The sequence below is a fragment of the Saccoglossus kowalevskii genome, chromosome 22 (genome assembly GCF_978046115.1).
Source record: "Saccoglossus kowalevskii chromosome 22, keSacKowa6.1, whole genome shotgun sequence".
Classification (NCBI taxonomy): domain Eukaryota; kingdom Metazoa; phylum Hemichordata; class Enteropneusta; family Harrimaniidae; genus Saccoglossus; species Saccoglossus kowalevskii.
Genome location: NC_140662.1, coordinates 149,745 through 176,468, shown reverse-complemented (window position 1 = coordinate 176,468; position 26,724 = coordinate 149,745). Strand labels below are relative to the sequence as shown.

General features: G+C 34.7%; 1 protein-coding gene across 5 annotated transcripts in view; it reads right to left on the bottom strand.

Moving 5' to 3' along the window:
- The window catches only part of LOC100372961 (epidermal growth factor receptor-like), a 160,979-nt gene that overhangs the window by 30,861 nt on the left and 103,394 nt on the right, over nt 1-26,724 (bottom strand). For all 5 annotated transcript variants that reach the window (XM_085495688.1, XM_085495691.1, XM_085495689.1 and 2 more), the window contains exons 2-7: nt 18,874-19,215; nt 16,215-16,346; nt 14,347-14,418; nt 13,998-14,116; nt 6,697-6,838; nt 5,384-5,488 (exon numbers count right to left, since the gene is read on the bottom strand). In XM_085495688.1, the coding sequence (XP_085351814.1) occupies nt 5,384-5,488; nt 6,697-6,838; nt 13,998-14,116; nt 14,347-14,418; nt 16,215-16,346; nt 18,874-19,215 (912 nt within the window). The remainder of the gene's footprint in view (nt 1-5,383; nt 5,489-6,696; nt 6,839-13,997; nt 14,117-14,346; nt 14,419-16,214; nt 16,347-18,873; nt 19,216-26,724) is intronic.

Below are 26,724 nucleotides of genomic sequence, written 5' to 3'. Positions count from 1 at the left end.
TTTCACTGCTGGCCTATGAGACGAAGTGTCAGTGATTTTCATGAATGCCATGAAATCCCAAAATTTAGAAAATTTATAAAGTTAATTCAGAAGGTTTCAAAAAATCAGGTTCTTTTGATCTATAGGTAAAATGAGAAATGATTTTTGAATAGCAGACACATATTCACATTTCATAACTTTCTATGCGTAGTAAAACTGATGATAACAAGTCGCTAGATGTACTTGTCAAATTACTAAATTTTTCCCTCATAATTACCATAAAGCTGTAAACTATTTAATAGTAAATGTCATGATTAGACATCATTTTTTGATTACCACAAAATGTTGCGAATACCCTAATCTTTCATTCCCTCAAAATTCATGAAAAGTAAAATTAGCGGTTTCATCAGTATTATATATCTTGAAGGATTTGTTCATGAAAACTTTGCAGAAATACTATTGTGAAAGTATTCCTGCATCAAAATTTTCAGTGGGGAATCCCCCCCCCCTCAATTTTTACATGGTTTGAAGAATTGGAGGAATGGTATCTAATGTGAACACAACTTCAATATTCTTTTTTGTTTCAGCTTGTACTAAACAAAGACTGCGAGCTGTCCATACAACTCAGAAGATTAAATACTATAGACAGAAATGAGTGGTAGGAAGGTTCAGATATTGATGCCTTCGGGGCAAGAAAAGGTTTTTGACATTCTCCTTTCAGAATGTGGTAATTTTAAGACTCCATGAAATCAACTTGTGCTATTAGTTTGGGAGAAGCTGTCACTTAGATATGGGATGCATCATAGTCCTGTTACTATGGTATATGATAAAGCCACAAAAGCTGGTATCCATGGTGACAAATTACATTCATGTAAAAACCTAATGCTGTTGCTGAAGTCATACATCTCCCTTCAGGTTATTAGGGAAGACATATTCTTCAAAAATTAAGTTGCTTTATGCTGTTACAGGCAAAGATACAACAAACTGTACATTCTTTTACTGAGAAGTTTATACATGTATTGAAAGCATTCATTCACACTGTAGCATTCATTTACCTCAACCAAACCAATAAACATACTTGTCAAAGGTGAGCGCAGATTACAAAATAATGACCAAGGATTGTCATGGTACAAATTTCCAAACAGGAATAACTATTGACAAAACACAATAAACCCATTAGTCAAGACCTGATGTTAAAAAATATTATGTAGTTCATTAATTTTACTGACTTTGCATAACACCATGCAAGTAAATATAGAGGGTCAATGAAGGAGTCAGTCTACAGTTTTTGTGTCAACACAATATTTCCATTTATAAATGTCAAAGTAGATTACATGTGTGTGGAATTCACACAGACCTAGCTGAATTAATCCAAATCAAGACAAGTTAGTATCTGTCAATAATTGACACAAATTCATGAGTGTGTACGGTCAATGCCTAAGATCATTTGCAATATTTATATCGTTTTAAATGAAAACAGTTTAAAATGAAAGACATTTATTCAAGCCAAGTATGACATCACCTGTCAGATTTTTCTAAATATGAATTAATAATATATTTGCCTGCAAATCAAAACTTTGAAGCAAAAATAATGATTGTTTTTCAATAAATCCCAATTTTTTAGGTTGTCGTCAGCAGTCATATACAGTCAGAGTTGTATATCATATGATAGACAAGATTAATGCTGCTATTACTATAATGACAGCAGATGACATGGAGAAAAGGTTGTAGGATTATAATATTTATCACATGCATATTTCATGATAAAATGAAGCTATTAATGAAAAAACACCGAATACAAATATATTATTGCATTCGCCTGTATGCTAATTTTGTTGACAAATGGTATTCTATTTCAGAACATCTTGTTTACTCAATGTGGTAATTATTTAATCTAATTAGAATTTATTTTTTTATTTCAATTAATTTTTTTTAGTATTATTTAAGTACATGAACTGGTAAAAATGAAATATGTTTATAATAAGAAGAAAAAAAATCAGAATGATAATAATTTGAATGGAGGAGAGTATGGTACAAGATATAAGGTGAAAGTAGGAAAAATTGAGGGAGTACGGATGCCTAGCAATCATGCAAACAGTATGTATAGCACCCAGGAGATAACAATTTCCTAACTTATTCTGACTTGCTGATGGCAATACAACAAAATTGACATGCCCACATTGTTGAATATGATTTCTCTCTGATCATTTATTTTAAATATATGTATGCGATATTTTGAAAATTGCATCAGTTGTTACAATGGCAACTTAAGAGAAGGCCCAATTTTGTAGTGCTGGAAAATTACATTTCTGTTTCTATAATCAAAGTTTTGCATCAACAAGTCCTCATGGCATTCTAAGCTTTGTATTGGCAAGTGTTCATGGCGTTCAAAACATTGAATTGACACGTGTTTATGGTGTTCTATGATTATATTCGTCAGAAAAGATTGACATGCAGGTTTTCATTGCATATTACCATGCATTGTTAAGAAACTTGCACATCTGCATCTACTTTCTCTGGTGAAATTTAGTCAACCAAACAACTATGGTGGTGAACTGCATCTCTTCTGTCGAAATAGAAATTTAGTTTTAACAATAAAATGAAAAGTAACAGAAATTCTCATATTGAAAACATTAATGTGCACATCACAACCATGATATGACCTCTTCTGACTTTTTAACCATCCTTGACTTCTCCCTTCAAACATTAGGTCACATTTTTCACATTTGTCAAATTTTTCCTGTTAAAATTACTGCTAGGGAACATACACCAACATTGTGAAATAAAATACAAAAAATATTGAACATTTTGCTGCTGTGTACAATAGAATTGGCAATTTAAAAACTCAAAATGACTTCTATAATTAGCTCAAAAAAATCTAATTAATTCTAATTTGTTGTAATCTATTATAATTACCGAAGGCAATTTGTTTCATTATCATTTCATTATCATTCCTATAAGTTCAAAGTTTAAAAAAAATCATTGGCAGACAATTAGAGGGTCAACCATATGAAATCCAGGGGATAGATGGAAGATTTGTTAAAAAAAATGCAAGCTCCACACAAAGAAAAGAGTTGCAAGCAAAGTGTTGCAGGGAAAAATAAAAATGCACAGATGACCCATAACTGCAAAAAAGTCATAAACATTGTTTTCCCCCAAAATATGTTATGACTGCGCTTAGCAAATTTCCTGTGTTCTTTGGTACGAAAAAATACACAAACTGTTAGCAGGAAAAATGTTTTGTTGGGAAAAAGTATAAAACAGCATTATACAAGCAATCTGCAAGGTTACTCGGCAACCATCTGAATTAGACATTTTCGTGCATCACACATGAACGATGCACAAGTCAAGCAATTTCCGTTCTTTTTAATACACAACCTAAAATTCCATGAATTTTAAACAGAATACCATCACCATGGTCTGCACAAATCAACAAAAGTTCAAATTGAAAAGCAAATTATAAAAACAGAAAATGAATGCAGAATATAGTGGCACATAGCAATAGCTCAACACAAGATATTAAATATTTTTGAATATAAATATAGCCAAGAGCATCTACATGTATACCATAATCAGGTTTCTAAATTCTAGAATTAGATATAGATACACAATATGATTCCAATGTAAACTGACACATCCCATGAAAACAATAAAGACAGAATGGACAGAAAACATTTGCTTAATTAGTGAAAACTGACCCTGAAAAGTGCTTGCCCCACCTACATATTAAATTAGATCAACAAAATCCACACCTTCTTCACTACATACACATTGTACATTTATTAAGTAAAGGCCAATTACCGCAACTATTGTATCAACATTTTCCTGGGGAAAATTTTTTCATTAGACACAAAATTATAGAATGACTGTTGATTATTTACACCAAATGCTTTACAGTAAATCAAACACAGTCAGGTATGTTTAATATATTTTTTACACATCCCTGAGTTATACCAAGACTTATAAATGAAAGAATGTTATGAACTTATCTGATTAGACACATTAAATTTATTTAATGATTGAGCAGATTTTAACAGATTATTCTTTGTAGAAACAGAGAGAGTAAATCAGAAATGCAAACAACACACAAAGTATTTAATCTCACATTGCAATGATGTAATCCTGGGACTAGCAGTTACCACTATAAATTACTCACTAAATAAAATGCTAATATCAAAGTTGATATTATAATAATAATAATAATAATCAAATTTTATTGCATCCTTAGAAATTACAATATTTCTTTTGGTAAAAAGCAATAAATATATCCGTACACAACACAATTACAATACAATATAAATAGATATTTGACATTAAGCAAATAGATGCAGTAATCAAAACAAGTAAGGCTAGTTTCTTTTTTGAACTGAATAACTGAATCCTTCATAGTAAAATAGTTTTTATAGTTATTAACTGCAGAATCACAGTCCATCTATGATAGAGGCTGTGGCAGAATTATTCAGTAGTATTTTTTGTTAACCCGGGTGTTTTTGTTTTGATCTTAAAGTAACCTACAACGTCCCTAGTAGTCAAGCCTGCATGTGTAATATAATACAAAATCCACTGAAACCTGAATTCAACTGTTTGTACAAACCAAAACAAATACTTTTACTTGTGAATACACTGCATATAATTCATCTTCTGCTGTTGGAAGTGATTTAAAAATATGTGAAAACACATTAAACAAAAATTTCATAGAAAATTTGTATATTTAAAAAAAATATATATCAAAAATTAAAAACAAAATAAATAAAATGCAGTGAAGTAAATTTTAATAGCATCAATTTGATCAGTTAAAAACATTTTTTTTAATTTGTGAACAATCAGCTAAAAAGAAGAAGGAAGATTACTACACACTACTGCACTTAAAGAATGCCAGCAATGTTTGCATTGAATTATGTGTTGTTTGTAAGGTATGCCTTTATTTCGATCAAGTTTAAAATAGAGTAAGATGAGCTAGAGTAATACACTCATTGTTTCATTAAACTTGTTAAATTTGGTGTTATTTAACAGTCTTATAATGAATCCCACACATGTCAGTGAGGAATTCACAATTGGAAAGCAATTACATTAAACTTGATGGAAATCCTCCATGCTGGAAATGATGGCTTAATCCTTTAAATATCTGCCACTGTCTTTGATTAATAGTTCCCACCTCACGTGATATATAAAAAAACTCAATGAATTTTTAGATTTTCTTTGAAATCTTTGTTCTGTAAGCACTGTCTGTAACCACAGCTGTGCAGCAACAATAGATATCGTATTCACAGGAAAATAAAAACTTTGAACACAGCATGTAAGCCGGACAGTGTTTTATCTTGAGACATTCTCAATAGGACAGTGAAGGAGACAGTTCTAACATAAAAACAAACCAATTAAAATGTATAGTTATCATATTACTCACTTTTTGGACATGGACCATCACACTCCTCACATATATCTTCATCGTTGGCAATCTTTCCAGGTGGACATGACTTAACACAGCTACTTTGATCCACAAGTAAATGTTCTATAAGAAAAAAAGAAATACAAACGTATTTCACGTATTTCACGATGGAAGCCATGGCTGGAAACAAGCCTTATACTTGGCTGCCTAGCACAGTCATGGTATTCCAGCCAGATGAATAATAACTCCTAAGTTAGGGAGTCTTGAATGATAATTGATATTGACAAGGAGAGTGCAAGATGCTGAAGCAAAGTGAGTTTGATGTAGAATACCCATATATGGGAGAGGCAGAACAGAGTCCACATAATTTTACTTGGAAACTCCACCACATTAACCATTATTCAATTGGCACAAAATAACCTTTCAGATAAAAAGATCAGCAATAAAAACAACACACAGGAAGTGAGGCAGACTTTCTGAATCTCTTTAAAAAAGAAAGTTTCATAATATTCTTCTTTTGTTCACAGTCATTATTATTACATATATCACAAGTTACATAACTTACATAACAGCACAAAGAATACTAAGATAAGAAATAAACAGTTTGAATTGTGATTCAAAAGATGACCATGACAGTTAAAAATCAGACAGGACCATACCATGTCAACCCCATCCCACCCTACCACAAACAAAGAGACTCCACCCTAAAGCTATTCTGGTAAATACCACAAAACTTCCTTTCACACAGGATCTTTATAACTGCTTAAATAAAAAAATGCATCTCAATAATAATTGATCCTTTCAGTAATCTTCAACCTTTTTGTAAAGACCTTTTTTTGATATTTGGTTTAGTTGCCCATTAAACACAATGCAAACAATTTCTAATTCTATAATTAACCCTATAAATGACAAATCACAATTTTCGAACAATATTTAATGATTTTTAGGTATTTTTGTAAAAAAAAACAATTACGCATATTGTTAAGTTGACTTCAGAGGTTATGAACTAAATCCGAAAATTAACCCACCGTACATAATGATGTGAGAAGAGAAAATGGTAACCATGGAAACCAATTTTAAGTTGATAAAATACTATAAGGACATTTTTTCAACTGTCCTCATTCAGTTTGATTTTTTTGTTTAAATGTACTGTAAATTTCCCTTTTAATTTATTTTTGCTATTATCATTCACAAAACACTCCTGTTTATAGTCTGCACTTTCCTTCAAAAGATTGGGAGAAAAATAACCAATTTTTTTGAGTAAAAACTGAAAACTGTCTAAAATTTTGTCTGCTGGCTCCAAAATTAGATTTCAAGATTGTGTTTCTTACCTGGGCACTCTTTCACACATTTAGATCCATAGGCATATTTGGCATTTGGATTGGGAACATTTTGAAATGTTATTGAATCATAAATAAATGGATCTGGACATTCTTTTACACATGCACCATCATCTTCAAAAAGCCTGCAAGCCTACAAATATAAAAAAAAAAAATATTCAAATTTCAGTTGAGGGGAAAAAATTGTCAAGTGAGAATATAATTATTATGAATTGAATTTTGAAGAAAAAATGTATTTATTTATAAAACAAATGTAGAAAATTCATGAGAGTGCTGCAGCTGCAGAAAAAGCCTGAGGTGGAGTTATCTAGCATGTTTTGCATCACAGCTTTGTTCTAAGTTAACTGGATTTAAGGTAACATTTTCATCCTAATGTTTGATCATTGTTTGATCATATTATGTTTGTACATTTATATAGTTTTACCATGTTCTGCAACCATTTTAATTCATGCTAACAAGTAGGTTATTCTACTCCCATACTGCATACTTTGCAGTATTTTTGTAATGTCCTTATTATTTTAAATCTTTTTCCTGCTTGTAGTAATGCTGTAGAGAGTGAAATATTCTCTGAGCTTAATATCGTGGATTTGATATTTCAAAAATATGCACGAGGTTGTAAATTCATTGGATTTGTAAAGAAATTTAATGCATTTAGCGGTAAAATAAGCAAAAATAAAATAAAGCTAATAATTATGCCCAAAACATTAATTGATTCAGATATAATAGCCTGAAACAGCAATGACAAATGTTCTGACTTGTTTGAACATTTGTATTCAGCGACAGGATTCAACTTCCATCACGTTAAAATACTTGTGTATTCAAAGTATAGCACCAATGTGCATGAATGGGAAATCATTGTTCTTGAACATACCAAAGACTGTGATGTAGTTAACCAAAAAAATCAAATGCTTCAACAAGTGCAGATATGTTTTAGAATGAATGAAAATATGGCTCTGTACCAACTTTATTGTTTTCGGCTCTAGATATATAATAATGTAATTTATTACAAATGTACTGCAGTTTATTTTGATTCGTTCCTGAAATCAAAATCAGTATTTCCACACCCCATATGCAAATGAGGTCTGAGAGTAAACAAAGTAGTCCTTTCAGTAGTATCATTTTTTTTTAAACACAGCAGAAAAAAACAATATTTAAAAGTACAATATTTTTTTCTTGGGGTACATACTTGCCAAGTGAAATGAAATTTTAACAACAGTAATGGTACTTTTAGGCAGCCACGTATTTTGACTAACATGTGATGCGGTGTAACATACTCAAGATGCGGTGTATTCTGATTCGCTCGTGAAAGTACGGCCACAGGAAAAATCGCATCACTCGTGAAAATAACTTCCATATGCAACGAAAGCTACAGGAAGGGTGTGGGATTCTGTATAGTATTAATATAAATCAATGTAATTAACTAATCAGGTCTAAAAAATAGTAAATGTAATACAATACGTGACTATTTATAAAGGTACTGTAAAATACTTTATTTTAGCTTGAATTAATTTTCACTGAAAAGACATTTTGGATGTTTTGTATGGATTTTATTTTCACTGATTTTTGACGAGTTGAATGTAAAATATAGGATATATTAACTGGATTTCATTTTCACTAAAACATTCCTTCAGTGAAAATTAAATCCAAGCGAAAATAAAGTATTTTACAGAAGGTGATTGTTCTTGATGGCTGTGAAAATATGATGAATATTCATGAAAGAAATTCAGCTCATTACCATCAAGGTTATGATTGACTACATGTACATGTAATAGTCAATATTGATTCTTAATATCTGGGAATCATATCATAAATTGTACTGTTTAATCAGTCATTTGTTTAATCGAGGTGCAAAGTCCGGGGTGTGTTTTAACATGATTCATTCCCATTTTGATTGAGTGCATTGGATAGATATTTAAAATCTTCAAAACTAGTGAAAAAGGATTTGTTGAAAATATTCAATGACTGTCCAATATTGAGGGAATAATCAAGTGGGAAAGTCAGTTCTCTGCGACTGAAGTTTGAGATGAATTGTCTACTTTTAAATTTAAATTATATTTTATTTAAATTATATTTTATTCACACAGTGGGGTGGAAATCAGTGTTAATGTGTTTTTTAGGGTGCTGGTGAGGTGGGGTCTGTGATTTAGTTCCCCTCTGAACTTGAAATTAGTAATGTTTTTAACCAAAGCAATCTTCATTACTACCAAACAGAGACAGTAAAGTCATTGAATGACCAAAATTCATCCATAAAAACAGATGTGAAGGTGCCAGTGTTTAATTTGAAACCAGAATATAGTACATTAAACTGACACAGATAGAAAGATGCAGATCCAAACTAATATTTTATCTTAGTATAATAAAATCTTAGAAAAATTTGCCAGTCATTAAAACCGGTAGAGTAGAGTGGGACACAGTGTGAGTGAGTGCACAGAAGTGGGCACAGTGTACAGAAGGGGCACAGTGTACAGAAGGGGCACAGTGTACAGAAGTGGGCACAGGGTACATAAGTGGGCACAGGGTACAGAAGGGGCCACAGTGTACAGAAGGGGGCACAGTGTACAGAAGGGGGCACAGTGTACAGAAGGGAGCACAGTGTACAGAAGGGAGCACAGTGTACTGAAGTGGGCACAGTGTACTGAAGTGGGCACAGTGTACATAAGTGGGCACAGTGTACAGAAGGGGCCACAGTGTACAGAAGGGAGCACAGTGTACAGAAGGGAGCACAGTGTACTGAAGTGGGCACAGTGTACTGAAGTGGGCACAGGGTACATAAGTGGGCACAGTGTACAGAAGGGGCCACAGTGTACAGAAGGGGGCACAGTGTACAGAAGGGGGCACAGTGTACAGAAGGGAGCACAGTGTACAGAAGGGAGCACAGTGTACTGAAGTGGGCACAGTGTACTGAAGTGGGCACAGTGTACAGAAGTGGGCACATGGTACAGAAGTGGGCACATGGTACAGAAGTGGGCACAGGGTACAGAAGTGGGCACAGGGTACAGAAGAGGGCACAGCGTACACAAGGGGACACAGCATACAGAAGGGGACACAGCATACAGAAGTGGGCACAGGGCACAGAAGTGGGCACAGGGCACAGAAGTGGGCACATTGTATAGAAGGGGCACAGTGTACAGAAGTGGGCACAGTGTACAGAAGTGGGCAAAGTGTACAGAAGGGGGCAAAGTTTACAGAAGGGGGCACAGCGTACAAACAGGGGCACAGTGTACAGAAGTGGGCACAGTGTACAGAAGTGGGCACAGGGTACAGAAGGGGCACAGGGTACAGAAGGGGCACAGGGTACAGAAGGGGGCACAGTGTACAGAAGGGGGCACAGTGTACAGAAGTGAGCACAGTGTACAGAAGGGGCACAGTGTACAGAAGGGGCGCAGGGTACAGAAGCGGGCACTGTGTACAGAAGGGGGCACAGTGTACAGAAGGGGCACAGTGTACAGAAGGGGGCACAGTGTACAGAAGGGGGCACAGTGTACAGAATGGGGCACAGTGTACAGAATGGGGCACAGTGTACAGAAGGGGGCACAGTGTACAAAAGGGGCACAGTGTACAGAATGGGGCACAGTGTACAGAAGGGGGCACAGTGTACAGAAGGGGGCACAGTGTACAGAAGGGGGCACAGTGTACAGAAGGGGGCACAGTGTACAGAAGGGGGCACAGTGTTCAGAAGGGGGCACAGTGTACAGAAGGGGGCACAGTGAATCAGAAGAGACTCGATCAGTGTAAAGTGGGAATCCTTTCAGTGAACAGTTTGACAGGCTTTCAGATAACACAAGAGAACTGGTGATGGTTGTAGAACCATAACTGCCTCAGCTCAAAGATTGTTATGTAATACAGGGGAATGTGAAGGGAAATGTATTGTAATGTTACCTCTGTGTAATTTACAATATATCTGCATTAACATTCACTGTGAAAGACAATATGGGAGTTGACTTAAATGACTGGTAAAAGCAAGACTGGTCAAATTTTGCAAAAAAGTAGTTAGAATTTCCAGATACGCAATCGACACATTGTGGGATATCAAAATATGGATGATAAACAGCAAGTGGTATTTCCAGAGATGTAGTTGGAATTGAAGCAAGGGAGTGGCCTATTAATCCATAAAACATATCCTGTTTTATTGTGTGTTGCCATGCACACAATCGGAAAAATATGTTATTACTGTAAATAATTATGAACAATGAAAACTGAAATTTAGAAAAACTATGAACAATTAATAAGGAAAATATGTGATTTAATGCTGTACAGTTTCCAGAAAATGATTACAAGCCGTTTGGTGACAGTTGGGAATGATACCAAGATTTAACAATTCCTTGAGAACATCGCAATGTTCTTTTAACACATGAAACGGATGTGCATTGGTCAAATTTTGTATAGTTTCAATAGGCATACAAGCACCTGTATATATTTTGACAATAAACCCCTCATTCACATTGTGCAAATACAAACAAAACATTAAACCTTCTTGATAGTAACAAGTAAGTGTTGTATAAACCCGAATGAAAAGTCCGGAGTCACGGCTAATACTTCTAGCGAGTCACCCCTCTAAAAACGTCATTACTGTGCCAATGACATTGAAATTTGCTCTTTCATAAAGCAGCAGTTTCCATCTTCAAATAATCAAAATAACCTTGATACCCTGGCGAAGCATGTCTATTGTTTCACAATGACTGTCCCAAAGAATTTTCGTCTTCTCAATTTCTCAAGATAAACGTCCCAGCATTTCTTGTATTAATTTCCATTGCACAAAAAAGTAGCAAATACTGTTACTGAAGCACAGAATTTGCATGATTTTTTTTTTCCGGCCATTCACGCAAACTGCAAACAAAGTCTTTTACCTCATCCATAGTTGTTGACACTTTGCAACCGCCTTGATGGATGTATTGTGACGTATTTTGACCCGGGATTCTGACCTTGCATTCTGGCAACATTTACTGCCTTTTCATACCACTTCAGTTTCCTTTCATTATTTCATCAAGATTCCATGATATTTAATATTTAAAACCAACCTTCATTTCACTCACTCACCAGTCACTCTAGTTTTTACTTTTCTAAAATTATTTTACTGATCAAAAGACTTTCCACTCCCATCATGCAATCCCCCATAGTACTTCCGGAAACACAGAGGCAATCGCCAGCATATCTACAAATAACCTCGCTCTCAGGAGCTGAGGAATAAGGTTAACTTTTAAATTGATCCTACTGTAGACTAACATAGAGGTTGGTAATTAAACACATCTCCCAAGGACATTGGTCTATAAATAAGAAGCTAATGTTCAAACATGCAGTCACAGTGACCAAAACAATTTTAATTGGCAGGATATAAACAGTGAAATATGGGGGTCAGGAAATTATCTAAAAGGTCAAATGTCAAGTGTGACCTTGTGGTCACAAGCACATGTCCAAGCTTACATGCTTACAGAATATCAAATAAATCAAAAAATTATAACAGCTCATTAACAAGCAGCCTGTCGGCTGAGATAGCTCAATAGCTCTGCTGTTAGTAATACACATTTAAATTAAAGAACTGAAGATATCATTAGAAAATGAACAATATGTATAGTATCAAAGCAATTGCTGTTTTCAACAAGAATTCAACAAATAATCATTAAAATCAAAGAAAGCTTAGAAAGAACTGCTGTGTGCTGAGAGTATTGAAGACACATTAAAAATTAATTCAAAATTACTTGTACTTGAGATATTGATGGAATAGCTGAAAACTATGGTTACTGATATGAACAGATTTGAGTGTAAAACTAATAAGGCCTGCGTAATGTAATATCTATGTACCAAGTTTCATTGAAATGAGATTAGAACAAAAAAACTATGAATTATTATTAGAGAATTAATATGAACAAATTTCAACCCAAAATTAATCGGGCCTGTCTATTGTCCTAAAGCATTTATGTACCAAATTATTTACCAAATGTGATGATTACTACTTGAAATATGAAAAGCTGAAAATTAATTAATTATGCAAATTAGGTAATTAATATGTACTGATATTACCCTAAAAACTATCAGGTCTGTGCAGTGTCCTATGACATCTATGTACCAAGTTTCATTGAAATGTGATGATTACTACTTGAAATATCAAAAGCTGAAAATTAATTAATTATGCAAATTAGGTAATTAATATGTACTGATATTACACTAAAAACTATCAGGTCTGTGCAGTGTCCTATGACATCTATGTACCAAGTTTTATTGAAATGTGATAATTACTACTTGAAATATGAAAAGCTGAAAATTAATTAATTATGCAAATTAGGTAATTAATATGTACTGATATTACCCTAAAAACTATCAGGTCTGTGCAGTGTTCTATGATATCTATGTATGATATCTAAGTTTTATTGAAATTTGATGATTAGTACTTGAGATATCAGAAAAGCCAAAAATTGATTAATCATTATGCAAATTAGGTAATTAATATTGCACAGATTTTTACCCAAAACTAATCAAATCTGCACATTAATTAGTTCAGAGCATCTATGTGCCAAGTTTCATCAAAATCCAATGTGTGGTTCTTTAGATATCAGTGGAACAGTCATGGAACAGCTAAAAATCAGCTAATTATCATGCAAATTAGGTAATTAATATGGTTGGATTTTTACCAAAACCTAATCAAATCTGCGCATTGGCCCAGAGCATCTATGCACCAAGTTTCATCAAAAACCGATGCATGGTTCTTGAGACACAGACTTTTTGTGCTTCGCACACGGGAGTCAATTAGAGAATTGAAGATATCATCATAAAATGAACAAATCTAAGAGAGATCTACCCAAGATACATATACACCTTGAGTATTAAAACATTCAGACTTGTAGTTTTGAAGAAGTCGAAAACGTAAGAAGTTGACACAGACGAGGGACGCCAACGAACAATCACTCATATAGCTAAAAAACATAAACAGCACCTAGAGCAGATAAACTTGACCGAACAGATAAACTTGAAATCAGCAGATACATATTTTTGTGGTAAAGTTTTTGTTTTGTTGTTGTTGTTTTTTAATTCAATACCTTGTACATTTTAATTTGATTTTAACTTGTTTTACACAACAAAAGAAATATATTGAGTACTAAATTTATGATTTTAAGATGAAATAAAACTTGGCAAACCTGAAATTAGATTAAATTAAATAGTTTGTTGTTACTGCACACAAAGTGACCAACCCAATTCTTAAATATAAGCAATAATTCCACATAAGAATAGTGAAGATAATTCACCAACCTATTGGATGACCTACCAACCCCAATAGAATAGAATAAATCGTTCCTTACCAGGCAGTCTAAGCTTGATGGTCCAGTGCACCCAGCGGCACAGCTTGCATGACAACAATCTCTCTGTGATGGCCCTTTACAGCGATAGTCACACTGTTCAGCACACACAGTTTTTGTCACTATATCAGACAAAAAAAAACCATTTGTGTTATATTTTTGTCTTTCATAAATATAAATGCAACAAATAACTATTAAGTCACCTATAAGTGAATTTATTTTTGAGGTGTACATTTGAAGGCAAAAATATGATGATGACAATGGACTACAACCAGCTATGCAAATTAAATTGAAGCAATAACTAGATTTGAAAATATTTTGAAATTTACTTAGATAGTATTATATGACTTACATGTTTGGCAGTTTTCTGGCCCAGACCCCCAGCAATGGTTGGAGTCACAAGAAGTGTGGCAGATCTTGGGACCTATAAACAACAAGATTATCGCTTTTGAAAACAGTATTGCTATTATTTTTCCACAATAGAATTAAAACTTAATTCATTAAAAAATGCCTATTTGTTGGTTGTACTTTTACAATAAATCTTACATATTCAACGTGACTGATTCCTAGTAAATACTGCCCCCTATTGGCAAACGTTTTTTAAGTGAAAAGTTCCCTTTATGACAACCAAATTGCATAATATATTTCATATACTGTTACCAATCAGCAGTAACCTAAACAGTACATTCATTTGCATGATTATGCTAACTAGTTTGCCAACATTATTGAGTCTCTGACCAAAACATACCCATAATCATGGCTAGTCTTATTCTGACACTTTTAAATCCTTTTGAAAAAAATACACAAAAATATTATAACAACAAATCAGAGCAAACAGCAAAACCCTATCTTTAAATATTTGAGAAACAAATTTATGTCGCATAAATTTGGGTAAATTTGTTCACATTTTCTGTAATTTTCAAAGAATTCAATCTTAATTTTAACCCAAACAAACAAAATGTGACATGCTTCTAGTTTTTGATCTATTTTCATTCTGGTGACAAAATTGACTTTGGCGCAGTTTTGGTTTGATTTTGGTTCAGCTAGATTTAACCCGCATTTAATGAAACAAGCCATGCATGGCACAGTCCACGTTAGTTATCAAATTTAAGATATATAGTTTTGTTTATAGTAATATAACCATGTAAGGAATATGATTTTTTAATATAAAAATGATTGACATTTGTATCTGATCGTCAAACAAGTACTTGTCCATATTGAGAGATATTGCTCTGGAACAGCATTCAAAATCAGCCATTTTGAATACATATATATATATATATATATATATATAACATGATGTATAACGAATATATAAAATTTGAATATAATCAGTCAAAGCATTTAAGAGATATGGATCTAGAAGCCCAATCATTTAAACAAATTGGCCGCCAGTCAGCCATTTTGAATCCAATCTGAAAAATAAGATGACGTGCATCGGGAACCTGTAATGTCTAATGTATGTACCAAGTTTGAACAAAATCCATCCATAAATGCAAGAAATGCTTGATATTTGAGAATTTTTTTAGCACAAAAATGGCCACCATTCAGCCATTTTGAATAGGATTGTCAAACCAATATATATACGTCTATCTATGACATTATGTATAATGAATATTTAAAATTTGAACATAATCAGTGAAAGCAAGTCAGACATATGGCATAAGAACCACATTCATTAAAACAAAATGGCCGCCAGTCGGCCATTTTAAATCTAATCTGAAAAACAAAATTATTTGCATCAAGGTCTCATAATGCCTAATGTATATACCAAGTTTGAACAAAATCCATCTATAAACAGCCAAGAAATGCTTGATTTTTTAGCACAAAAATGGCCGCCATTCAGCCATCTTGAATCAGATCGTGAAAAAAATTGACATGCTTATGTATAATATCATGTATGATGTATGTGTGAAGTTTGATTGTGATTGGTCCAGGCATTTTTAAGATACAGGTCTGGACACACGCACGGACAAACGCACGGACACACGCATGCACGCACGGACACACAGAGGTCAAAACATAAATCCCATAAGAACGGGGACTAAATATTACCGCCCTCATGCAGAGAAGACATTAGCTCTTTTAAAGTCAGATGAATGATCTCCCACACTCAGGCACAATGCCCATAATCTATGAATAATAAAATAACATACTTTGCAGCATACATTATTAAAACAATCATGATTGAATGAAATCAAAAAGACAATTGTTACTTACAGATTGCAGCATCTTCGTCTGTAGGTTTAATAATGATATTAGCATTAGTACTTGTAATATCCTCCCAATTTACTGTCTCTGCGTAACATAGATCTCTATTGTGAGTTATGTTGACACCACCAGAAATAATCTCTGAAAATAAATTATTATAAAATCATCAATATCTTTTTCTCTATTATCTGAAAACTGATAAAATGTCTATTTTCTGGTAACGTATTCATGAAACACAAACACTATCTGGACTAAAATGTTTTTTGTTTGTTTTATTTTTCTCAAACCCACTTTTTGCACAAAAACAAAAACAAAGTACCGGTAATGTGTATTAAATACGCTACCCAAAATTCATTGATTTCCCATGATTCACTACTTGTGTTGCTTTGTGTCAGTATAATAATTTTGGGGCAAACTAGTATAATGCGAGAACAGAATAATATACATATTATTATTACCCAATTGTTCGATAAGTAAAAACTATAAATAACTTAGAAATTCAGACAAATTAATTTTTGAACCCTAAAAAAAATTATGATTTTGAACACTAGAGGGCATAGTAAGAGTGCCACAATGGTTTCCATGGTTTGTACCAACAGATTCAATTCATATTAAATGTACTGTACATTTCATTTTAGCAAATTTTACCTGATACATTATCATTATAAACTTTAAATTTCAAGTTTACAAATTAAACATGACCATTTTTTATTTAATTTTGTTTTAAACTATATTCAAGTTTTGTCAAACGTCACAAAGAAATTTTATTTAAATACATGATTAAGTAAAACAAGCAGCCTATCGGCTGAGATAGCTCCACTGTTAGCAATGCACATTTCAATTAAAGAACTGAAGACATCATTAGAAAATGAACAATATGTATAGTATCAAAACAATCGGACTTACAGTTTTTAACAAGAAGTCGAAAATATTACTTTCTACCAAAAATGACAAAAATATTCACCAAAATTAGAGAATTGAAGATATCATCACGAAATGAAAAAATCTGAGAAAGGTAGTATCTATATATGTAATATCAAAGCAATTGAACTTTTGGTTTATAACAAGTCGAAAATATCACTTTTTACCAAAAATTACAAAAATATTCACCAAAATTAGAGAATTGAAGATATCATCACAAAATGAACAAATCTGAGAGAGGTCCACATGTAGTACCTATATATGTAATATCAAAGCAATCAGACTTACAGTTTTTAACAAGAAGTTGAAAATATCACTTTTTACCAAAAATTACAAAAATATTCACCAAAATTAAAAAATCGAAGATGTCATCACGAAATGAACAAATCTGAGAGAGGTCCACATGTAGTACCTATATATGTAATACCAAAGCAATTGGACTTGCGGTTTTTAACAAGAAGTCGAAAATATCACTTTTTACCAAAAATGACAAAAATATTCACCAAAATTAGAGAATTGAAGACATCATCACAAAATGAAGAAATCTGAGAGAGGTCCACATGTAGTACCTATATATGTAATATCAAAGCAATCGGACTTGCGGTTTTTAACAAGAAGTCGAAAATATCACTTTTTACCAAAAATGACAAAAATATTCACCAAAATTAGAGAATTGAAGACATCAACATGAAATGAACAAACCTAAGAGAGGTCTACCCAAGGTACATATACACCAAGTATCAAAGCATTCAGGCTTGTAGTTTTCAAGAAGAAGTCGAAAAAGTAAAGCATTGACACGGACGACGACGGACAATCACTCATATGATAAGCTCCGCTCGACAAAGTCGACAGCGGAGCTAAAAATGTTGCATCACAATTCTGGTGGAAAATTTATGGTTACAGCATTCTTTCTGTTACTCAGCAACTAATTAATTTTCTTTTCTAGACAACATGAATTCAGTATTTGGAATTTTGCTTTAGGTGCTCACTAACTACATGTACAATTAGGGTGCAAATAAAAAGTTTTGTTTCTGAAAACCTGCACGTATTATACAGTACATATGGTAGAATTAGGAATTGTCTTTCTGTTTCAGAGAATGTCGATTCAAATCAATCTTTTACGCATTAAATATTGTACATTTAATACACAATAAAATTTTCATTTTTCCTTGGACGAGAAGCAAAATGATTTGTTTTTTTGGCCCAAGTGTAGGAAGTCCATAATGTTTGATATTTGAAATTCACTCAGACGCTGCGGCAACATCAGTAAAATGCTGGTCAATAAATTAATAAGGTTGGAGCCTAAAGGCCATACATTAACAGTTGTGAGTGTGCATCACACAGGAAGCTACATGTAACTGAGGCATATTAAATTTAAGCCATCTCTGTGAAACATTCACTTAAAAAAATATTCTATGATGTCACCTGAAAACAGAATCACAAATAAGCCGCGGGAAAAGTACAGGTAGTAATTTTTGAATATTTTGAAGATGCTGTAACTTGGTTCACGGTCCAAGTAACTACATTTGAAAGTATTTCATCAAAATAGAAGAAACAATACTAGTTTACTAACAGCCTCCATATCAGACCTAAATCATAACAGATAGCTAAATTAGTACCGACAGACAGACAGACAAAGGTGAAACTATAATTTCCTGTCTTCGGACTAAAAATTAATTTCCAAGATGGTTATGAATGATACAAGTGCAAGAAATACAGAATGACTTTAAATAAAATTTACTCTTACCTTTCAAAGCAGTGAACTGCAGTTCTTTGAGACCAACTCCAGCTCTTGATTTATCATAGTTTAACACAATATATAGGGCATTACCATTGTATAAGGTAGCGCCTCGAATAACCCGTAAATTTGGCAATGGCACAACATCAACGTTTACCAAACCAATAGAGACGTAGCCACTCACTTCTTGAATATCTTTCAAAAATGATAAATCAGCATCTTCATCAACAATATCTACTATTTCAAGGTTTCCGTCGACATAGGTGCAGTTTGAATAACGTAACTTGAGTTGAAGGTAGTGTTGTTCTTTGTCTTCAGGTCTAGAAAGACGACTGTTAGTCCCTGTACAAACTGTAGGGAAAACAAAAGGGGAATATTTAGTTATTTGTGGAAATAAAAACAAGATTGTTTTCATTTTCAAGAAGATAATTAGGGAAATAGAAAAACAAGTCTTAACAAATTTGACTGACAGTACATATTTGCAAAATACTGCAATTTCAATTTGGCACAAAAAACATTTTTGTCATCAAAGTAACATTCAACATTTCCTATCCATGATATATTTTTCCAAAATGTTAGTTCAGTTTTGTTCAAGCAAGTGTTTTGTTTCGTTGCCTATTTTTTCCTTTTTTTTGGCAAAATTTCTAAATTTGCACTCTATTTCCTGTATTCAGATAATACTCCAAACAAAGGAACCTGCATGGTCTTGTCTGAGGCTTAGGAATAACTATTTTGAAGTTAGGCGTGAGTGGTTTATAACTTTGAGGGGAATCAAAGCTTTACGTAATGAAAACATTCCTGTTAAAAAGGGTTACAAACGATAACCTTTGTAAAGCTAAACTTTATCAAATACACACACAAGGTCTCCCCAACCTAGTTCGGGACATACCAAATTTGATGCTGAAGTAGCCACAAAAAGACAGACTGAGAAATTTAAGAGGAAATCATCAAAAAGACTTTCCTGAAATAAAGAATGAAGCAAGAATGGTCAAAAAAGTTATTATGGGATCCAAATTTAATTCATTTTTGAGTATATGGGACACCCTAAATTTAAGTGCCCAATTTTTGCATCAAAATTACTTTAAATGTAGACATACCGGTAATGGGTGTTACAGACTTTGTGTTTTGACAAGAACTGTGTCAATGTGTATGGTTGAATAGGTATTTTAATAGACGTATGTATGCATGCGCTGGTCGGCCAGTCAGACTTTTGTGTTACTCCTCACATCACAAGTTTAAATAGACATGGGTGACAGTGAACAACTTGTTAATCTCAGCCAATGTATTCTACAGGGTGACAGTGAACAACTTGTTAGTCTCAGCCAATGTATTCTACAGGGTGACAGTGAACAACTTGTTAATCTCAGCCAATGTATTCTACAGGGTGACAGTGAACAACTTGTTAATCTCAGCCAATGTATTCTACAGGGTGACAGTGAACAACTTGTTAATCTCAGCCAATGTATTCTACAGGGTGACAGTGAACAACTTGTTAATCTCAGCCAATGTATTCTACAGGGTGACAGTGAACAACTTGTTAATCTCAGCCAATGTATTCTACAGGGTGACAGTGAACAACTTGTTAATCTCAGCCAATGTATTCTACAGGGTGACAGTGAACAACTTGTTAATCTCTTTAATGACTAAACCAAATAAACCACAAAACATGAATTTTTTCACACATTTTAATCTAATTTGTAATTTCATTTTTGAAAAAAATATCGCAGTAGTATCCAATGACTAGCTCCAATGACTAGCAGTATTTCCATTTGTGTGACGAGGCGGTAGTCAAATGTGTCGTAATATGTAAATAAACAACAACATATATGTTGCATGGGACCCACATCAACCATACATGATCGCCAATTTAGTGGGACATAAACTTCATATGATATAACAAGCAGCCTGTCGGCTGAGACAGCTCTGCTGTTAGCAATGCACATTTCAATTAAAAGAACTGAAGATATCATTAGATAAAAAGACAAAATATATAAAATTTAAGATTTTGACATGAAATGAACAAATCTGAGAGAGAACCATTCATATCAAACTTGAAAACATTTAGACTTGTCGTTTCAAAGTAGTTGAAATTGTAAAGTTGACGCTGACGACAGAGGACGAAGACGGACAATCAGTAATATGAACAGCTCTGTTTTGTAGACAGCAGAGCTAAAAATGCTTTGTTAACTTGGCTAGTCAACAGGTAATCAGTACTGAGCATTAATACAACCTTGTGATATGGTTACAAAACTGAAATATTGAACAATATCAAAAAAGAAAAAATCTAAAAAAAAATGAAAAATGTTTTTGATAGCTTTGATTCATGAATTTGAGGCCAAACAAATTTAACACTAGGCACTAGAGATGTAGATGAATAAAAATGTTAACAAAATACTGATCCAATTCCTTTTAGAGTATCATTCTGCCTGGCAACTAACAAGCATACCCTTTTTTGAAAGTTCAAGCAGTGTCACAAATTACTCTGAGTAGAAGTTTATTAACTGTATACATGCATTTATTTCATGGAGATTAGGCACTAATCAGGCAAAGAAAGAAGAATTGTTAAAGTCTGCGTAAATCAATCAAGTCCTGGTGCAAGCGATTCACTATAACCTTGACTTTGAAGGTGTACTTTGAGTCAATGCTAAGGACAACTTTGTCACCTGTCAAGTAATAATTTTTTTTTTACTGAGAAAAACTAAAAACAAATAAAATTGATTTTTATGGTACATTATTGAAGATTGTAGAGATAATTTTTTTTTTTTTTTTATCAGCAACTGTGTTTTAAAGAGTTTCTATGTTCACTTAGAGCATAAAAGCAAGTGTTCTGTTACTGTGATGGTATGCCTCCAATGATGCTATGGTGCACACACAGTGCTTCAATATAGAATACAACACAAAATGCACTAATCTCTGTCCACATACAACATTATAAAGAATAAAACAAAATAGAGAAAACAATCCCAGTCCGTTAATCGACCTTTGGTGAGTGACAATACGTGAGCAGCTGCACAAGCTTCTGTACCCAGTAGGCATAGCGACGGACAAAGCAGTGAATACATCAACATACTAGTTCCCATCGCGATGCAATAGATGCCTATACAGTAGCACCGTAAAACTGTACACACAACTTGCTTAAGTCACCATCCTAGACTTTACCTTTTCCTTACAACCTCAAACAAAGGTAATAACGCATTTCCATGACAATGAAGAGACCACATACAGCATTGTTATCCAAAAATTCCCACCAGTCCTTATGCCACTTTTCTGTTTTTTTGTCGGAGTGATGTTATTTGACGAAAAAAATACCATTACAGTACCGCATACCAACAAAGAGTAGCGTCAATAATCAAAGCTAAAATACAAAAGCCGCTGAGGTTGATATATTTAAAAGTCTGTCACGTAAACAAGCACACATGGCTCACATGGCATTTGTTTTCAATATTTTAAAATTAAGTGACGCAGACTGAGATGAACCACATCCCAGCTGGCCATTATGCTGTTATTAAAATTTTTGTTTAACAACGCATGCATACATTTATACTAACTATTGGCAGGGGTGGCAGTGATAGTAAAATAAAGCCACAAATACATTTATAGTAACTATTGGCAGTGGTGGCAGTGATAGTAACTATTGGCAGGGGTGGCAGTGATACTAACTATTGGCAGGGGTGGCAGTGATAGTAAAATAAAGCCACAAATACATTTATACTAACTATTGGCAGGGGTGGCAGTGATAGTAAAATAAAGCCACAAATACATTTATACTAACTATTGGCAGGGGTGGCAGTGATAGTAACTATTGGCAGGGGTGGCAGTGATACTAACTATTGGCAGGGGTGGCAGTGATACTAACTATTGGCAGGGGTGGCAGTGATAGTAAAATAAAGCCACAAATACATTTATACTAACTATTGGCAGGGGTGGCAGTGATAGTAAAATAAAGCCACAAATACATTTATACTAACTATTGGCAGGGGTGGCAGTGATAGTAAAATAAAGCCACAAATACATTTATACTAACTATTGGCAGGGGTGGCAGTGATAGTAAAATAAAGCCACAAATACATTTATACTAACTATTGGCAGGGGTGGCAGTGATAGTAACTATTGGCAGGGGTGGCAGTGATAGTAAAATAAAGCCACAAATACATTTATACTAACTATTGGCAGGGGTGGCAGTGATAGTAAAATAAAGCCACAAATACATTTATACTAACTATTGGCAGGGGTGGCAGTGATAGTAAAATAAAGCCACAAATACATTTATAGTAACTATTGGCAGGGGTGGCAGTGATAGTAACTATTGGCAGGGGTGGCAGTGATACTAACTATTGGCAGGGGTGGCAGTGATAGTAAAATAAAGCCACAAATACATTTATAGTAACTATTGGCAGTGGTGGCAGTGATAGTAAAATAAAGCCATGCATACATTTATAGTAACTATTGGCAGGGGTGGCAGTGATAGTAACTATTGGCAGGGGTGGCAGTGATACTAACTATTGGCAGGGGTGGCAGTGATACTAACTATTGGCAGGGGTGGCAGTGATAGTAAAATAAAGCCACAAATACATTTATACTAACTATTGGCAGGGGTGGCAGTGATAGTAAAATAAAGCCACAAATACATTTATACTAACTATTGGCAGGGGTGGCAGTGATAGTAAAATAAAGCCACAAATACATTTATACTAACTATTGGCAGGGGTGGCAGTGATAGTAACTATTGGCAGGGGTGGCAGTGATAGTAAAATAAAGCCACAAATACATTTATACTAACTATTGGCAGGGGTGGCAGTGATAGTAAAATAAAGCCACAAATACATTTATACTAACTATTGGCAGGGGTGGCAGTGATAGTAAAATAAAGCCACAAATACATTTATACTAACTATTGGCAGGGGTGGCAGTGATAGTAAAACAAAGCCACAAATACATTTATACTAACTATTGGCAGGGGTGGCAGTGATAGTAAAATAAAGCCACAAATACATTTATACTAACTATTGGCAGGGGTGGCAGTGATAGTAACTATTGGCAGGGGTGGCAGTGATAGTAAAATAAAGCCACAAATACATTTATACTAACTATTGGCAGGGGTGGCAGTGATAGTAAAATAAAGCCACAAATACATTTATACTAACTATTGGCAGGGGTGGCAGTGATAGTAAAATAAAGCCACAAATACATTTATACTAACTATTGGCAGGGGTGGCAGTGATAGTAAAACAAAGCCACAAATACATTTATACTAACTATTGGCAGGGGTGGCAGTGATAGTAACTATTGGCAGGGGTGGCAGTGATAGTAACTATTGGCAGGGGTGGCAGTGATACTAACTATTGGCAGGGGTGGCAGTGATACTAACTATTGGCAGGGGTGGCAGTGATAGTAACTATTGGCAGGGGTGGCAGTGATACTAACTATTGGCAGGGGTGGCAGTGATAGTAACTATTGGCAGGGGTGGCAGTGATACTAACTATTGGCAGGGGTGGCAGTGATACTAACTATTGGCAGGGGTGGCAGTGATAGTAACTATTGGCAGGGGTGGCAGTGATAGTAACTATTGGCAGGGGTGGCAGTGATAGTAAAGCCACAAATACATTGTTGCAGACCACCACAAAGAACAAAGTCAGATTGAAAAGTGTGTATGTACACTTGTGCATAGCAACACGGATTCTGCTATTTCTCAATTATTATTGATATATCTAAGAACAGCAACCATCATGAATCACAAAAAGATAATTTCAGAATTAAAAAATTAATTTTTTTAATTTTCTTCCTATTTCAAAACCTCAGTTGTCCAGTATTGTTAAAATGTTCATCATCATGAAATAGAGAATGGTGGTCATTTATGAACACGTCAGAATGTTCTAAATAAATAATACCAGAGGTACATTACTTGGGGTTTGTAACTACGATGACATGATACCAAGATCCCGTCACAATCTCGCTCTCGCATAAGCGTTCCAACTCAGAAAAAATGCGAATGCGCATGCCCGAGGTAACTAGGATACTGGGATGTCCAGGTGGATCAAAATAGCTGCCCACGATATGACGGATTACGAGAACTATATTTTCTGTACATTTTCGATGTATTACAATTTTCACTATGATAGTGACAAGAAAAGTTTATTTTTTTCATTACAAACCTTGAACATTGATATGCGTCATGTCAGAAGGTTGTAGCCTCAGTCTCGCTATCTACGAGAAGAGACTTGAATGGGATCTTGACATGATGTCACCATACAGTACTATGCAAGTTGCAAGCCCCAAGTAATGTACCTCTGATAATACATGGTTTATTTGCTAGGTTTGAACAGCAGCATTTTATCCTAGTCACTCACCTATTAATGGGAGATTATCTCTTCAGCGTTTCTTTGGTTGTGGCCGAACATGGTCAGAAGTTTGGCTCAGTTCGTTATAGCAGAGCTGGAACAGTGCCTTTGACCAGAGATTTTTGTTTAGATATTGTTTTATCAGAGTTTAATCCCCTAAGTGTTCAAAGGAGCTACATTGTAACTGATAAAATGGGCTTAGATAAAATGCTGTCATAAAAATGTATTTCACAAGCGCAGAAAGAACAAATTGCATGTATAAGCATTGATAAGACGAACAGTCTGATCTCTAAAGTACAATGTACAATTAATCATAGGCAATTTAGATATGGACACTGCTAATAATAGATAATCTAACCTGATCACAATACACTTTAAATCAATACACTTAAACTCATGTATTTGAGCCCTATCACAGATAAAAGATTTCACCACCTACCTAAGAAAAACTCATTTTTAAACAGTATGACCTTGACTCACTCAATTACATTTGTACATGTATTTCCGATACAACTGAATACAATACATACTGGTATACACCTACACACCCACCCCCACCCATCTACTGTACCACAAATGAAATCCACTCAAGTATTGTACAAGAACTAGTGCAATTAAAACAACTGACAATCACAAATAAGTTATTGGTTTCAAATAGAATATATTGTTTTCCTTAAAAACAGTAACTTTAAAACCCAATGAATATCCCTGCAACATCAAAATAAGCCCAGTGACTATTTCCCCTGTCATGATAGTAAAGTGCTTTGAATCAGAAAAAGTCAGAAAACTGACAAATTACAAATATTTATAGTAAAATGTTATTCACAACTACGCAGAACCTAGCTTCAAATGATACAAATACAAAGTGTTAACAGCACGCCTTATGTAGTTCAGCATGGCAGGACACGGTACAGCACGCCAGTCTCTGGACACGGTACAGCACGCCAGTCTCTGGACACGGTACAGCACGCCAGTCTCTGGACACGGTACAGCACGCCAGTCTCTGGACACGGCACAGCACGCCAGTCTCTGGACACGGTACAGCACGCCAGTCTCTGGACACGGTACAGCACGCCAGTCTCTGGACACGGTACAGCACGCCAGTCTCTGGACACGGTACAGCACGCCAGTCTCTGGACACGGTACAGCACGCCAGTCTCTGGACACGGTACAGCACGCCAGTCTCTGGACACGGTACAGCACACCAGTCTCTGGACACGGTACAGCACGCCAGTCTCTGGACACGGTACAGCACGCCAGTCTCTGGACACGGTACATCAGGCCAGTCTCTGGACACGGTACAGCACGCCAGTCTCTGGACACAGTACAGCCTGCCAGTCTCTGGACACGGTACAGCATGCCAGTCTCTGGACACGGTACAGCATGCCAGTCTCTGAACACGGTACATCACACCAGTCTCTGAACACGGTACATCACGCCAGTCTCTGGACACGGTACATCACGTCAGTCTCTGGACACGGTACAGCACGCCAGTCTCTGGACACGGTACAGCATGCCAGTC